Below are 18,180 nucleotides of genomic sequence, written 5' to 3' on the forward strand. Positions count from 1 at the left end.
TGCAGTTTAACTAATTTGCGTACGTTATCAGGCTTCATTGATAGATAGAGCTGTGTATCATCTGCATAGGAATGAAAATGCATGGTATGGGAAGCAGGCATAATGTAAACAGAATTGGTCCTCGCACAGAACCCTGTGGCACTCCATAATTAACATTAGTGTGTAATGAGGACTTTCCATTTACATGAACAAATTGGAGTCTATTAGATAATTAAGATTCAAAGGGTAGTGCAGTATCTTTAATTCCTACAACATTAAAGATACTGCACTATACTGCACCATAATATTTCATGTGCAATGAAATATTATGGTAAATGCTACTGAGCAATGCACTGAGATCTAGCAGGACAAGAGGGCATAAGAAGTACAATTTGCAACCTTTAATGCAATGTTTGCATTAAGAGTGTTGATGGAGAAGTAGAGAAAAGGTCAGAATCAGTGTGCATTTTGTGGATCTAGATAAAGCATATGATAGGGGGCCAAGACAGGAACTGTGATATTGCATGAGGAAGTCCAGAGTGACAGAGAAGAAGTATGTGAGGGTGGTGCAGGACACGTATGAGGACAGCAAGACAGTTCAGTGGGTTCAAGGTGGGGTTTACATCAAATATCTGCTTCGGTTCCAGTTTGCAGTGATGATGGACAAATGGAGGGAAAGCAGGAGTCTCTGTGGACTATGGTGTTTGCAGATGACTTTGTCATCTGTATTGAGAATAGGAAGCAGCTGGAGGAAATCCTGGAGAGGTGGAGGTATGCTCTAGAGAAAAGTGGAAAAAGTAGAAGTAGAAGCAAGACAGAATATATGTGTGTGAATGAGAAGGAGACAATGAAGGAGGCGGTGAAGGTAGATGAGTTTAAATAACTGGGTTTAAATAAGCAATGGAGGATGCAGAAGAGAGGTGTAGAAGTGAGTGCAGACAGGGTGGAGACTACTGTCAAGCCTAATTTGTGACAGACAGATAGCAGCAACAGTGAAATGGAAGGTTTTTATAAGATAATAGTGAGACCTGCTATAATGTAGGATTTGAAAATGGTGGGCAAGCATAAAAGCGTGACTCTTCAAGTATTTTGCCAGGGTATGGATATCAAGAACAAAACTGCATTTAAAACTTTTAATCCAACTTCAGTGAAAGTCAGGACTAAACCTCGGAAATGTCGATCTATTATTCCAAGTCAGTGTTTGCAGAACTATTCCTTCATAAAAGTCTTTACCTGTGTTGTTTACATATAGGTTAACACAGTTAAATTGTTAAAGTAGGCCATTCATTGTCCAACTGGGCGTGTGTGTATGGTTTTCTTCCGTCCTGTGACTTCACACTACATTACCTGAATGAGAGGGCTTCCACCTGACTTCCAGCCCAATAATAAACAACCTGAAGCCACGCACACGCTGAGCTCCGGTGCAGAAACGGTTAACCAAAAGATGCAAGAACTGCGTGAGTCTGTCTGAGCATGTGCTGCTGGTGCCGCTGCTGCTGCAGTGAAGTAAAATGTGTCAATTTTCATCGGACAGTAGAGACACCGTGGAGGAGAAGCCGGGGACAGCAGATGAGCGGCAGGAAGCGGACACCGAGTCAACCAGGACAATCTCTCCGGGGGAGATGCATTTGATCGTCCGGCTTGTGTGCTGAGGGACACCGCAGAGCTCAGCCGAAAGGTAAACGAAATGCACAGACGATGATTCACGTCGGTGTGCTGGAGCTCAGCGACATGTAGCCAACATGTTAGGATTTAGTAGAAATAGCCATGATCAAAACAAGTATTCGTGAGGCTCCCTAGTTATTATTTTGCAGGTTTTTGTAATGTATCCAACCGTGGGAATTTCACCCGCTTGTTACTAATGAGTGTTTCCTTGCAAGTTGATAGTTGTGCAGCCGCGTTTCTGTTAACCGTGCCGCAAATTTAGTACACCGAGGCTGGAAAAAACAGCTGGACATCCTGTGTCAAAACTGGTCGAACCGGTCATCACTTAACATGTTTTGTGCACAGTTAGGCTGTTGCACCTGTTAAAATAAGGATATGTAAGCGTACACGAGCGCATTATAAAAGCAGCCTGCGCGTATAAGTGTGTCTTTTTCATTACGCGGAGGCTTTGTCAGAGGAAAGCAAGTGTTTTCAAACCCTCTCTGTTTTGAATCTGGCCTTTTTAATTATTATTTGTCAAGGATAACCATACCGCACTGCTCAGTAGGAAGGAGGCGTGATGCTGCAGCGGAGTCTCGGCAGCCGGGCCTGCGCAGTGGCCCGTAGTTTTCCAGGGACAGGATAAGATGACTTTGGACATCTAATTACAAGTAGACAAGCGATTCTTTTCTGTCATGACTTCTCTTCTGGATCATGGTCACACTGTAGGATGTGTTTTTACAGAAACACGGTGCCATATGGGGTTTGGATTTTCAAAATCCCTCATTGATTTATTCCATGTAAGGCCTGCAGTTCACTATCATTTGGGGTGAGATAATCCCTGCTGCTGCAGCCTCTGTAGCCTATATCCCGCCTCAGCCTTTTACACTGACTCTATTGACATTTTGGACCTATTTATAAGCCATTCACTAGATTTCACAGTGAGGATTCCCCGAATGACCCGTTAATATAAATGCAAATGCTTGAAAAAACTGCATTTATCAGCGTGTGGGCATCTAAATTAACGTAGCTGTACAAATGGACCTGTTACCTGTTTTCATACACATATATGAATTGCTAACCTCTTGAGTTATCAGGCTTTTTAAGACGCGTGAAGGAAACGTCACAGCCCCACATTTTTTAAAGACAATAAAAAAAGTGAATTTCAGTCAACACCAGCACAGCAGTGTCAGTGTTTTTGTTGTTGTTGTCATTTTCACCACTCAGTAAAGTTCATTTAACCTAGTTTCACTTTATATTTTTTCCACTGGTCATCCACGAAGCAGGATGGATCCATGCTTTCGTGTTGTTTCCGTGAATCCTGAGCCTACCATGTAAATGTCTTAGCAGAAATGAACACTCATCAGACCAGGCAGCAGTTTCCAGCCTTCTGTTGTCCAGTTTTGGTGAGCCTGTGCAAACTTTAGCCTTCGTTTAATGTTCTTAGCTGGCCAAAGTGGCCGCTGGGGTGGTCTTCTGCTACAGGGGTTATTTGAGAACTGCTGTTCACTGGACATTTTCTCTTTTTCATACAACTGTCACTGTAAACCCCAGAGATGGTTGCGCAGAAAAATAGATGAACAGTTTCTGAAATACTGGCATCAACAACCATTCTGATACTCACTTTGAACTTCAAAAGATCATCTTGACCATGTCTACTTCCATTATTGCTGTCATGTGATGGCTGATTGGATATTTGTGTTTACGAACGGTTGAACAGATATACCTAATGATGTGGCCGCTAAGTGTAAGTTTATATTTTTAGGGTTGCGTTAAAACTCTTCAATTAGTTAAAAAGAACCACCACTGAGCAAGAGAACTGAAGATATTGATCGCAAATTACATCCACGTAGAGGCATCTATAATACATGCACAAAAGAGGAGCAAGGCATGGGTTCATTCTATATTTGCACTTATGCACTTTGGTATATGCTGGTGAAAAACGTGCGTTTCCATTAAGTTGTCTTTGTGTTCTGGACTAAGCACATTAGTGTCATGTTTATCATTATTGGATACATCTTGATTTACGGAGTTTAAGGTTTTAAAAAAACTCAAGTATTAAACTCTGATCAGAGCAGGTGCCAGTCCAGCACTCAGCTTCTTTTGTTTTTCAAAGATCTCTTCCCTTCTAAAACCTGTGCACCGAGACCAATCTCAATTATGCGCTGTCAAAGATTGATTACGAAGCTGTCTGATAGAAGATTAACATGCGCCTGCACCCCTCCATTATAGACATTACTCTCCATTGCAGCATGATGACCATGTCAGTAAATCTCCTGCTTTCTTTACAGCTGCTCCACGATTTCTAATCTATGGTCCATGACCCCTATGCTACCCTGGATAGAGGGCTTAGCTCCAATATCTCAGGGCCTCTTACTAAATTGCAAAAAGCTCAAGAGCTGGAATGAGTGTGATTGGAGGAAGGTTGTGAAAACAATATGAGAGTATTTTGGGGATTGTGAAGGGTAATTCTTAAGATATTTATTGGGTAATAAGGAACGATGATAAACTGACATATAAGCTGGCAGAGAAGAAGAATGACAGAAGGACATGCAGTTTAACTATACAGAAAACAACCCAGTGCATTTCCATCCTCCGGGATACCCGAACACACTTATCTTTAGACATCATTCTCCGTAATGTTATTCCTACCAGCAGCACAGAGTACGCTTCCTCTGCACTGCGCGTTGATTGCCAGATAACTTTGGAAATCCCACGTCACCGCATGAGCTGAGAAAGCAGTAAAGAGTTGAAGTCACTCCTCTTGTCAGGCTCTCCTGTTTCATTCATGACGCTCCTCAGCTATTTCTGTCACTTTCCAGGAGTACAACTGAATGAAACACTGCAAGTGCTTTTACAGGAGAGTCTGCGCTCTGTGTTCCCGTTTTATGTGTGGCCATTCAGAATAACTGTAAGCTTATATAATCGAGAATGTAACTGTCAATTTAATGAATTTCAGGAACTATAACTTAAAGAGGCGACCCTGGAGACATATCTAAACACTGCAGCAACCAAACATCCTTATATAGAAAAAAACACCTTTTCTTCTTTAAAAAAAGTTTTCTATCAACAAATCTGAGTAATAGCTGATTTGTGTAATAAAATCTTCATTGCAGTCTTCATCAGGTCATTGAGAGGTAATCAGGTATATTTGTTTCTATCAGTGAGAATGAACCCTTCAGCGTTCATACCACTCGGTTTATTGAGTGCACTCCTCCCCCACCGCTCTGTTTGTTTTGTTCAGGCTTTCACCTTGCAGATATAGAAAGAATGCCTACTATAAAGTTATATGAGCCTCTGTTGGCACTGCTGTGTCCAGGCTTTTAGTCCTCGTGGCGTCTCTCCCGCTCTATCAGCAGCTCGGATACTTTACGTGCCCCCGGGGAATCTCTGGAATTAGGGGGATGCTGTGAAGGAAGGAGGGAGAAGTGTGTCTTTGTCTTTAGCATCGAGGTATCATTGTCTCGTAATTCCATCTGTTTTCATTTGTTTCTAATATTTATAAACAATATGTTTATATAAACATATAAATAATATGTTTATATATTATTTGTTTATTATTTGTTTATATATAAACATATAAATAATATGTTATGTAATATGTAATAAATAATATGTTTATAATATATATCATGATATATATATATATATATATAATCATGTCAATTATATTATATCAATATATAAATATATATTATATCAATATATATATATATTATATCAATATATATATATCAATATATATAATATATATCATGATATAATATATATCAGTCATATTTTTACATCACCAGCTGTTAATATCTCCTCTGCAGCCTGTTTGTACTTTTTTGCCTCAAGTGGTGAAACAAGTTTGTGGTTTTCACCATTAGCAGCAACAGTTGTTGAAGATGCTCCAGATGAGGCTGCACTTGTCTTACTGATGCCAGGTTTTATACACTGCCTTTTAAGTGCAGGCACTGGTATCAGCTGTAAATAGATCAGTCCACATAGATGTGGCTTGTTGAGCGTGTTTTGGAACTTTTATTTGCTTCATCTTACAGAAAAGGTAGATGTGATATTTAGGAGAGTGACAGTTTGTTGTTTCAGGGGTAATCGACCTGCCTTCTGGAATCATTTGGGATCAGTTTATTTTGCAATACCTCAGTAGGTTTTCCCATCCCCCTTCTTTCACCCCTAACTCTTATCGGACATTTTTACGTAGGCCCTGTTAAACACACACTTCTTGCCGCTTGCTCATTGTGCTTCTAAAAAAGCAGTATTGACCAGGATCAGCTAATGGTGATCAAGGAAGGGACAGCAGTCCTACAGATTCCCAGTCATAGAACTAGCAGCATTCTGTACACTCTTGGGGAATTAACGGGCTAATAATCATTTAGAAAATCTCACTTAAGAAGCTGGAACTTGTTTGGATTTTTAGCACCAGTGGCTAATAATGTGTGCTCATTGCAATTCTGACTGGTGTATTTCAGCAGAAGAAGGCACAAAACATAAATACATTTGCTTTAAAGCGTCAGTATTTTCAAGTTGATTACATCAAGGGCATGTCGCCTGCAGTGCTGTTTCCATCAGTGGAGATGAAGCAGTGGTTAGGTCACCTTGGTGACTGACGCTTAGCTACAATGGATATTGCTGGTTTCTATACACTCCACTGCAGCCTTCAAAAAGTGACCTTCTAAAAGTCTGCATAGGCCTGGGATCCGTGCCACGGGGAGATATATAGTGCATGAAGGGATTATCCTGTGCTGCAACGTGGTGTGTTTCTGATATGGTGTCAGAGTTCACAGCTGTCAGCATACTGTTAGCAATGTAAAGGTATCTGTGTGTATCTTTTCTTTTTCAAATTGACTTTGGCTGAATTCTCATTTGGTGTGTTTTATTTGTGCCGTTCTTCTGTTTTTTCACTGCTGTCAAGAGATGCATCTCAGAGACTTGACACCCTTGTTTTCAACCAGACCCTCAGCTTTTTTTCATTTAAAAGCTCACACATGGCTGGTGTTTACCCTCGTGTCCTCAGGCAAACCCCTCTTAATCCTTGGTTACACTTCCCCCTCTTTCAGTTCAGAGAGCACCCTGCCTGTGTTGTGTCTCCCCATGGTCATACTGAGGTTTACAAAGCAGGCAGCTCCATCACATCTGCCATTCTGATCACCATCAGACTGTGATGTCCCGTCGCGGGGCTCAATAGAGTGCAACGGCGATGCGGGTCCCAGCAGCAGGAGCTGGAAAGAGTCCTGCTGGTCAATACTTTGGCCCGATGAGAGAACCGTTGGGGTTGCGGGTTGGTGGGCGATATCCTACAACGACTGCAACAGCAGCAGAATCAAATAGCACCCAGTGTGTGAACTGTGTCATGCTGAGGCAACAAGTCAATAGATATTCCTACACGCACACACATTTAAAGGAGGGAGCAGAGGTGTCCTGTCAGCTTTTAAGATGCTGACAATGTAATCACATCAACCAGCAAGGGAGCTTTGTATGTGTCATCACCAGTAACTCTCCCCCGATTTCCCATCAGCCCCCCCACTGTTTGCCTTAAAAAGCAAAAGTGGAGCAAAAAGGTCAGGTAGCAATGTCTGTGGTGTCCAGTGTTAACATTCAACGTATAATAAAACAACCTCCCTGCGATTTTAGGGATACCAGACACCAAATTTAAAATTGATTCAAATGAACAAAGTAACAAAAGATTGAACCAAATAAGTTTTTTTTTCATGTCATAGTTTAATGTTTTCAATTCCAGAAAAGCTTTTGAGGAAAAAAAAAAATACTAGCTCATTTTGAATTTGATGACAGCAACATGTCTCACAAAGGTTAGGCCATATCTGTGTAACATCTCATGTTTCTTTCTTGTTTCAACATAATCATCTGCGAACTGAAGAGACCAGTTGTAGGATGTCTGGGAGGGAATGTTGTCCCATTCTCATCTGATATATCATTATAGCTACTCAAAAGTCCTGGGTATTCTTTGTCATGGTGTGCCAAATGACACACTGGTGAGAGGGCGCCATCATATGCTTCCTAGAGAACGCATAAGATAGGATGTCAAGAGAGAAACTGTGGTACTGCATGAGGAAGTCAGGAGTGGCAGAGAAGTATGTGCAAGTGTGAGAAATCAAGCTCAGTAGAAGCTGTGTGTGAATTAGCGGTAGGCAGGTGTAACAGTGAGGCTACATGGAGCAGAGGTAGTGAAGGTGGATGAGGATGTTCCCCACGTTCATCACAATATGGTACAAAAAACAAAGAAAAAGGATTGCACTATTACGAAACTGCATAAGCAAGTATTGCACAGTAAACAATCAGAGAATTTCCATTGTAATCTTATCTTTGTGATAACTCTCTAAAATGTAGTGTAAAGAACGGGTTGAGCGGCTGAATATTTCAGCGAGTCTGATAATATTAACGTCCCTGTTATATATTTCCAAGAGACAGGAACCTACTGAAGAGAAAGAAACAACCCACATATTTTCAGTACTTTCAATGAAAATGATTTCTTTTTATATAAAGCTAAGAGCAAGTCATGTTTGCTGCACTACTCTACTAATCATTTTAAGCCTTTTCTTTCACCCCCGAATATATCTACAGGCCCTTTGGCACAAAGTCCAGGGTTAGACGGCTGAATGTCGTCTCACATATTTTTCGTCATTAGCGGCTTAGTGGGCATGAGACTGCTGTCAGTGAAGCAAAAAAAAAAAAAGAGAGAAGGGGGAACTGAACTGAAAGAAGAAAGTGTGGGAATAGAATTAAGGCATGTGATACTCGAGTGAGAATGGGAAGCTTATTAGTTTGTGAACTCTTTTAAGGCCATTTTCAGTTCAACATTTTGACCATCACCACAGCCTTGTTCTTTATTTCCCCCTCTACCATAAGTGGGAGGGGGATCAACTGAGAAACTGAGGATGTGGTCTTATTATGCTGACTTTTCAGTGAGAAAGTAAAAATATCTCAAAGAAATTCTGCGAATTTTATTTTAAATAGGACCACGATTTACATTTAGGTCCATGTGTTTATGTCACATTTGTAAAAAATTTTCCTCTACATACATTCTATAAAAATATGATCTCAGCTTTTATTCAAGAGCTTTAACAAAAGTATAAAGATTTACATCCATCTTCATGCATAGTGCCTCATTTTCAGAAGCTTCAATAAGATTCAATTTGGATGCAAATCTTTCACAGCCAATGCCTGCCTGAAGCCCAGAGCCAATGGACAAGTTGCAAACTTATGTTGCTTTTTGCACTTTGCTTTGAGTCATTATTTATTTGCCCAGTGAAGCACAGTCTGATCAGTTTTGCAGCATTTGGCTAAATCTGAGCAGAGTGTATATTCCTGTACACACAGAATTCATCCTGCTACTTATACCCGCATTCATCAATAAACCTTAGTATCCAGGTTCCCCCATGTGTGGTATAAATGGCATAAATAGATCAAACTAAATAAAAGCAAGCCTGCAAAAGTGGGTCTTAAGCTTCTTTTTAAAGGTATCAGCAGTGGCCACAAATCTTAAATCCAATAAAAACCAGTCACCAGTGGTAAAGATTAGTGCTATCATATTTTTTTATAAGTTCTAATATATTCAGACCAGAAAGTCAAGGTTTCTTAATAACAGCATCTTTACTGAATGTTCCCTCATCCTCTTGACAGTAGAATAATTCATTTCAATTTAATTCAGTTTTATTTATATAGCACCAAATCGCAACAAGGCGTGTGACATTTTAGTTTAAAGACCCAACAATAATACAGAGAAAACATGGGCATGTGCTTTGGCCACAGTGGGATATATATATACAGTATGCAATACTTTTGTGATTTGGTCATCTCACGCAGAATTGATTTTAAATCCTTTTTGGATATAGGTTCATGAGTGCCTGATTACACTACGTGATGCTATGAATAAAATGCATTAAGCTAACCACTGTATGTATACAGGTATTTAACCCACTCCTGAAGGATGACTTTTGTTTTGAAGTGTTTTAGAAGGAAAAGCTGTAAATTACATGGAAAGTAAACTGGGTCAAGTGTCAGGTATAGGTGGTGCCATGGACTATCTGTCTCGTTTCTCTTGGAAGGAGACAGATAGGAGGCATACTCATCTTGCTCTCACCTTACCCCTGTCTGCTCTACTGAGAAAGTAAGTCAATATAGCATTAGGAAGCCTATTATCATAGGCTTCATCTGCAGGTATTGCCCCCTGCTGGTTATTAAAAATAATGCAAGTTTGTGCACTTGGGCAATGGTGCATTTTTTCAGACCAAGTGGTCATCTCTAATCCTGCACACATAGTCTGTGAATACAGTGCAACATAGCACTTTACATTTAACATTTTGGTAAAGTCACTATCACGTCGAGAGTGAGATTAGAAGATCCATTCGACTCATGTCTGATCACAGACTATATGGCAGAGGTGGGCAACTCCAGGCCTCGAGTGCCGGTGTACTGCAGGTTTTAGATATCACCTTGGGTCAGCACATCTGAATCACATGATCAGTTCCTTACCAGGCCTCTAGAGAACTTCAGGACATGATGAGGAGGTCATTTAGCCGTTTGAATCAGCTGTGTTGGATCAAGGACACATCTAAAACCTGCAGGACACCAGCCCTCGAGGCCTGGAGTTGCCCACCCCGCTATACGGCTTAAGCTTGAATCAAGTCAGCATACTCAGCACAAAGAGTGGAAAGAAGTGGAACCTGCTAGCCTGGCTCCATCCAAATAACATATACCCATCAGCACCATTCACTCGCTACATGTTCGATAGGTCAGTGTCATTTCAGAACCCTGAACGTGAGAATGTGTTGAATCTTCAGTGTTTTTTCCACTTTAAGGATAAGTGCTAAGATTTCATTAATGTCCTTATCTTTCAGGCGCTAAAGGGAAATTTACTTGATTATTTTCATAAAGGTCACAAGGAGCTGTTCTGATGCAGTAAACCCTTTAACGGGAACCAGTTCTTGCAAAAGGCTAAAGCTTGTGCTCACAATATTTGACAACTATTGGCTGACCCAGTCATGCTGGAAGGGATGAGAAGGAGAGTATTTCCCAGGGAGCCACAAAAAGATGGTATAAAGGGTTTAGGGAGGTCAGTTGGTCCATCGCTGTGGCCCAGTTCCTCACATGAAACCCTTGTTTCTTGTTTGGGAGAAATGTGTTAATCCCCAGGGACTCACTCTGGGCCCCAGCAAACCTTTGAAGGAATAAATAGCCCCAAAAAATCAGCTTTTGTTCTTCAAACCAGCTTTTGTACTCCTAACCTCTGTCAGAGCTTGTATTTAACAGACCGGTTATGAGCTATTGTATAATAACTGCCACTATGACACAGTTTCCTCTGGAAACATTGTATAGCAGATGATATATACACACAGTGGTCTTATAAACTATGTAGTCCTTGAACCTGCCAGTATGGAGCTGTTTTCCTTTTGTGTGTTTTTTTATTGGACGTGCAGTGTTTAAATAGAGGAAGGATCTAGCCCTGCGTGGGCCTTCTGATACCTGATACCAAAGCCTGTGTGTGTGTGTCAAGCTGCAGGATTTAGAAAAAGAGCACATGATGTAGGTAGTCAGATGATGAAGCTATACCTTACATAAGAAACACCCGCAGTCACTCAGTAAATAGCATCAGCTGAGGGAAGGGCGTAGAGTTTAAGTGCTCTGCAGCCCTCTAGTCTCTAATTTAATCTTCCTGATGTCAGTACACTATTTCATCACCTTGTCCTTAATTGAACTATGGCTTGGTACCATTTACAATTAAAGTTGTAATCCAAGATTACAGTCCTGGCAAACTGTTGTTAATAAAGATAACAGCAAATAGCTGTAGACCCCAGACAGCTTACACTTGTGTCATCACTACTTCAGAAGTTGGCAGGAACTGTAATATTTAAAATCAGGAAAAGTAATGTATGTTTGTTGTTGTATGTTGTTTTCAGACTCTCCAGTAAGATACTGATAGAGTTTCTTTGGGGGCCAAACTCATAAAGAGTGCAGACAAGTTCATAAACAAATGAAAAGGAAACTGGAAAACAATATAATCCCTGCTGTCTTACCTCCACACTGTGGTCAAGTTGCAATGAAAAATAGGTGTGAATGTAGAAAGTCAAACAGTACAGGAGACACATGTGTGAATAGTTTTCAACACACCCAGGGTTGGAGTTTCACTAAAAAGAAACCCTGTAGTATATTACAAATTACTGTAATTACTATGTAATTACTTGCCGGAGAAAATAATGTGTTACACTGATTATTATATTACTTGAAATACATTATCACATAATTATCAGTTAGCAACATAAACCTGAGGCTACAGCCCCACACACCATTACATCTCTATCCTAAAGAGGACACACAAGATCTTTTTTAGTTTTTAAATATAAACGCAAAACGGACAAAAACAAAGCAAATTTGAAAACAAGCCTAAAGAGTTTTCAAAGCGATTCTACTTTCAAAATATGTGCAGATAGAAATGAAGGTCACACGCCTGATATCGCTGCCTTGTTACCAACTGAAGAACAGGCTCTGGATGCTGGACCAGAGTCTGCATGCTTCTTTGCTACCTTTGTGTTAGCATGCTGTCTGTGCAGAGCTGAAGTTGTGTTATCAGTTTTATGCAGCTGTTTCTGTCCTGAACATTTTGCACTTTCACATTTCGCTCTTGTTTTAATTAATATCCAAATCTCCACTCCTCAATAGTTCCGCTGCTCCGGTCGACTGATTTATCTCCTTCCTACACAAAAACCTGCGTACCTTGACATTTGCATGATCAAAAAGTCAGTACAGCTCTGATATGATGGAAAGAGACACTAACAATAAAAACGAGAAATGGATGTTAATACATTGAATAACTATAGCAGAACGAATGCCAACTATAAATAGAATCTAAAGAGTACAACTTGAAAATTGTTAGAATTAATATGTATCCTGACCAGTGTCTTGCTGCCTGCTTGTCATCTTTCTGCCTCTTTCTTTCTCTCCTTTTCCTTCAGATCTTTGTTTTTTTGCTACAGTAAAGTCTGTGTGAAGGCGAGAGGAGGAAGGATGGTGACATCGGAAACCCCAGAGGCTCCCGTTCCTCTGACAGCGCTGTCACGCTGGTACCTGTACGCCATCCATGGTTACTTCTGTGAGGTGATGTTTACTGCAGCCTGGGAGTTTGTGGTCAACTGCAACTGGAAGTTCCCTGGCGTGACCAGTGTATGGGCGCTCTTCATCTATGGCACCTGCATCCTCATTGTGGAGCAGATGTACCTAAAGCTGCGCGGTCGCTGCCCCGTGCTGCTGCGCTGCATCATCTACACTTTATGGACCTACCTGTGGGAGTTTGGTACGGGGCTGCTGCTGCGCCAATTCAACGCCTGCCCTTGGGACTACTCTGAGTTCCGCTACAACTTTAAGGGACTGATCACGGCTGAGTACGCGGTGCCCTGGTTCTGCGCATCCTTCATTGTGGAGCGCCTCGTCATCCGCAAAACGCTGAGGCTGCGCTTTCATGAAGGGCCCGAGGATGGTTGGTCAAACCATCAATCTGATGCTGGGGGTGGCCGAGGGAATGGAGGAACTGTGGGGGGTGGGAGAAGGAGAGAGAGGAGCAGAGGGATGGGAAATAATTCTAATGGCTACCTTAAAGCAGAATGAATCAAGGAATTGATAGAATGACACAATCCAAACCAGCCCAATCCGACCCTCCTTTTCATAAGCAGTCCTACCCCTCAGCTGTGTGAGATGAAGACACACAGCTGTGCAGACTGGGCTGGTATGCAGACAGCCAGACAACAAACACCTAACTGGGGCTTTAAATGCCCAAATCACACACTGTTAACACAGGGGTACCGTTAACTACATGCTGCTGTGTTTGCTGCATTTCATAACGCACCACCCATTTCCATGTGGGCTTGACCTTAAGGAGATCAGGGCTCTCTCTCCTGTCCCACAGTGTTTGGGTAAAAGAACTACTGTTGCAAAGAGTATGTGTGATTGTCCTGTGGAAGAATTAATTCACGAACAAATACATTATTAATGTTTTTCAGGGGCACATCAGTCTATATTAAAGCAGAATGCTTGCTGTGTAGAAATCATAGTAAAAAGTAGCTTGGTTGTGAAATGTCCTTTTTTAAAATGTACATATTGTCCTTTAGTATTATTCAAAGTACTGTAGTAATGTAGCTACAAAAGGATCCATAAAGGTGCTGTATACCAGCATTTTATTTTGAAAGGTCATTCACGGCTAAAAATAAGGAGCTTTTGCGTGTGACAGGAAACAGCCTGCTGGTATGATACCACTATATATGTGCTTGCCTGAGTGAGGTGGTTAGCAGTGACTGAACTTTCAAAATAAAATACTTGTATTCAACACCTTAAGAGTATACTGTCCACCCAGGAAGCAATGCGCCATCTGTCAGCTTATGTCACGACGAATGTTTCTCTGCAGTTAGAGAATACCCACAATGCCTAAAAAACAAAAAACAAAAACAATGCATGAAAAAATTGTCTTCCAATATAATGTGACATTTTTTTTACAGAGCTCATTCAGCAGCCATACTGTGTGTCTCCACAATCAGTCTGCTGCTTGTGTGTTAATGACAGTAGCTCAGAAGGTGGAGCTGGTCCACCAGCTATCAGGGTTGATTGCCTGTTGTCTCCTTACTGCATGATGAAGTGTCCTTGAGTGAGACGTTGATACCCAAACTGCTCCCGTTGAGCAGGTCATGGCCTTGCATGGCAGCTTCTCCGCCACTGTGTGTGACTGTAGGTGTGTGTGTCTGCAAGCTTATATGATAGCACTAAATAAATGCAGGGACGCCTTTCTGCTGTCATGGTTACGAGTCACGACCATCAGCATAAAGCACAAAGCTTCTCGGTAATGTGTTTTTTTTTTTTTTTTGCAGCTGTTCAAAAACGTGCACACGGCTCGCTGTCTGCATTTTGTTTTCTTTAATGTTGTCGAGGCCACACATGCCTCATGTATGTATGTAACTGTCATTCACTGGAACACAATACTCCTTCCTGTCCAGTTACAGTGCACACATATGAATATGTTTGCTGAACAAGTGAAGCCTGTGAATGGAGAATCTCATGGATGGACACCGAAGGTGAAGTATTGAATTCCAAGAAAAAAACTTTTTTATTTTATTTACAAAGAGTCATCGAATTATTGGTCTTTAGGTTTCCATTTCTGTCCCCGTTGTTTTTGTTGCCGACTTAAGTGAAGGAGAGGAAGTTCACAGCAGAATTTGTTAATAATTTACTGAAGAAACACTCACTTTTCAGCCAAAATGGAATTAGTTGCTCATGTGTTTTATAAATTCATGATGTGTAATTTGACCTCTTTGGTATTACGCTGGATGTTTCCATGTGAGGCAGAGTGCATCAGTGGAGCCGTATTATCAGCGCAACTAGGTTAAAATGCTCAAAACTCTGACACTTTTTAACATTCATGTCTTAAAAGCAGGTAACCCACACAGAATAATGGTAGTTCTAGACGTAGAAGGATCAAGAAGTGCATACACTTGCCTCCATATGCAGGAAGCGATGGCATTCTTTCTATGTGGTGCTAACTGTTTAAATGTAAAAGAGGTAAAACACTTCACTTTGATTTCAATGTACTGGAGGACTGATAGCATATACTGATAGCATGTCATATAGAATATGATTGCTGAAAAGTATATGTTCTACAGGAAAGACACACTGTGCTTGATCAACTTAGACTTGAGCAGTTATTAGAAACTGATGGACTCTGTAAAACGGTGACCTTCATCTGTGTTGCGTCACTGAAATGCAGTGGCTTCCCTTCACTGTCTAAGCTGGGATGAAGTGCTGCCACCCGGTGGATACACTGAAAACAACTTTTATTATGCTACAATGGAAACTATAATGTGTAGAGAAAAACTTGTGAAAAAAACAAAAAACATGTTGTGGTTTTAACCCCATGGCATTTTTATCTAACTTTAACATGTTTATTTCATATGTGACTCAAAAGGCTTAAAAGCAATATAATCTATGCCCCAGCTATGTTTAACTTCTCTTTAAAATCCAATGAACTACAATATGGTATGCAGCTAATTAGTACTACTGCTTTAATGGAAGAAATTACAAGAAAATGCAAGTGTATTCTCCGCAATATGTGAATGAAGGCGTGCTGAGTGTGCATAGGGTGTTGTACAGAGACACTGTCTCTGTGTGTGCATGTAAAGTGTGTTAAAGTTGATACTCTGGTATTTTTACCTCCAGTGTGCATGTGCAAGTGCAAAAATTATCTCGTCAAACTCAGATTTTAACCTGCTGATTATTAGCCCCCCATGCACTGTAACAGTTGCTTTAAAGAAACAAACAAAAAAAGAAATGTACAGGTTTTTAGTGAAATCACTGTACTGTATATCAATCATTTTGTTTTTTGTTCATGTATGATTTATCAGTTGCTGGGATTAAATATATTTATTGGATCTTGATATTTGTTTGTATGGAACCTTTTTTTAATGATCTATGTCAACAAAATGTATACATTTACCCACATTTCACTCAAAGACAACTCTGGATTCTTCAGGGTTCATCCTCGGGGTACAATGAATATCTGTACAGTAGCTCACAGCAGAGATTTCCCTCTGGATCAGGTCATGGCTACTCCTGAAAAGTAATACAACTAAATCTTTTCTCCTGCTTGGCTAAAGACCCAGAATTAAAAGTAAATAGGACGATGAAATTAGTTGTTTTACATCCATACAGTTTGAACATAAAACAAACTTATATAAAAGGTTTTTTTGGGGGGGAACAGCGCACACATTAAACCCCCCCTCAGCGTTGGAAAACATCTGCAGTCTGAGATTAAGCAGGTGTAAGTCTTTGTTTGAACATTTGACTTCTTTACATCGAGCTAATTGCTGCTTATGCGAAATCACAGAGCAGGCCATCAAACGTGCTTTACAAAAATGCTCATATCCTCAAGGGATGAGCAACTTTCCCTGTGATTGAGTAACTGGTGCTCTGAGTGAGAACTTCTAGGTCACTACATGTTCTAGTGCTTTCCTTCAGGAAGATTTTCACAGGGTCACATCTGAAACTGTAGCAGACACAATCACATTCTTTCTCTAGATCCACAAAGACAGTGTAATTTATTCTAACCTCTATACTTCACCGTCAACATCCTCAGCATCAGTAACTCTTTCCCATAGCTTCATGGTATCATCACTTTTATCCCTCTGTAGTTATTGCAGCTCTGCACATCATCTCACTCTTAAAAACTCTGTACCAGTACACTATTTCTCTATTTCTCAAACATTATCTCACTTTCTAAGATTGTTTTTAAACAGTCTGGTTAGAAAGCCCACTGCCCCCTCTCCCAGAAATCTCCATATCTCCACAGGCATGTCATTTGAGTCAACCACCTTTCCGTTTTTCATCCTCTTCATAGCTTCCCTACTTCCTCCTTACTAATCCTCTTCACTTCCTGGTTCACTATCTGCTATCCCTCCTCCTCTCTGTCATTGTCTTTATTTTTATATAGTTTTAATCTTGCGAAATATTTTCCATCCAGGGAATGAGTAAAGTTTTTCAGGATACTTCAAAATCTGTAGAATAAGGGTGAGTATTCTGTGGAAAACCTTCTTGGTTTTGTACCTGCTATAGAGAGACAGCAAAGGGATGCTTTAATAAGACTATCCGATTGTTAAGTGATGACGTGACGAATTCTACTTCCGGGCCTAAAGTAGTCGTTTAATATGGCTTTTGTGTTGTTAACATGTTTAATGTTATGTATTTTCTTCTATTTAATCTCAAAAAGCTCCTAAAACAGTCAGTGATCACTGTTGACCTCCCTCGGCTTTTATTACCGCTAATCATTTATTTAAGCTCAGTTTTTAAAACCTTAGGATGTAACTACAGCCCAGCCCATGCAGCAGTATATGAATGACTAACCTCGTATTGTGGATGGATTATCTCAGTTGTTCTCCTGGCTGAAGTTTGGTCCTTTTACAGCATCCTGCCATGCGATTACATTTGTTCCTGACCACCGAGAACACTCACGTTAACTTTTATCGAGTGGGAAAAAAGTTAGCTTGTTTATATTATGCTAAAGGGGCGATTGTGGCTCAAGAGTTGGGAGTTCGCCTTGTAATCGGAAGGTTGCCGGTTCGAGCCCCGGCTTGGACAGTCTCGGTCGTTGTGTCCTTGGGCAAGACACTTCACCCGTTGCCTACTGGTGGTGGTCAGAGGGTCCGGTGGCGCCAGTGTCCGGCAGCCTCGCCTCTGTCAGTGCGCCCCAGGGTGGCTACAATGTAGCTTGCCATCACCAGTGTGTGTGAATGGGTGGATGACTGGATATGTAAAGCGCTTTGGGGTCCTTAGGGACTAGTAAAGCGCTATATAAATACAGGCCATTTACCATAACATAGCTGTATCACTAGCGGTCACGTAGCACATCATTATATACCAGCTAGCCCAACTTCAGTAACCCTACAAATGTCACTGCTGTTTAGTTTTCTGTCTTCATTTATGCTGGAAGTGATAGCAGAGCTGTACGTTTTAATTTGTTTCCAAAACCCTGCAGTCAGGACATGCTATATTGTATTTAGATAGAAGCTA

General features: G+C 40.8%; 1 protein-coding gene across 3 annotated transcripts; it reads left to right on the top strand.

Moving 5' to 3' along the window:
* Positions 1-608: 608 nt before the first annotated feature.
* tmem229b (transmembrane protein 229B) lies at positions 609-16,052 on the top strand. 3 transcript variants are annotated; one of them, XM_026152780.1, is made up of 3 exons: positions 609-750; positions 1,514-1,657; positions 12,594-16,052. In XM_026152780.1, the coding sequence occupies exon 3, from the start codon at positions 12,646-12,648 to the stop codon at positions 13,240-13,242; it is 597 nt and encodes a 198-aa protein (XP_026008565.1). In that variant the 5' UTR covers positions 609-750; positions 1,514-1,657; positions 12,594-12,645; the 3' UTR covers positions 13,243-16,052. The 3 variants fall into 3 exon arrangements, with proteins under 3 accessions (XP_026008565.1, XP_026008564.1, XP_026008563.1); XM_026152779.1 differs by lacking the exon at positions 609-750 and adding an exon at positions 1,255-1,436; XM_026152778.1 differs by lacking the exon at positions 609-750 and having other exon boundaries at positions 1,443-1,657.
* Positions 16,053-18,180: the final 2,128 nt, after the last annotated feature.

Source organism: Astatotilapia calliptera, chromosome 19, assembly GCF_900246225.1.
Source record: "Astatotilapia calliptera chromosome 19, fAstCal1.2, whole genome shotgun sequence".
Classification (NCBI taxonomy): Eukaryota; Metazoa; Chordata; class Actinopteri; order Cichliformes; family Cichlidae; genus Astatotilapia; species Astatotilapia calliptera.

Bases quoted from the DNA above. Each gene is read 5' to 3' on its own strand.
- tmem229b (XM_026152780.1), top strand. From the start codon at position 12,646: ATGGTGACATCGGAAACCCCAGAGGCTCCCGTTCCTCTGACAGCGCTG.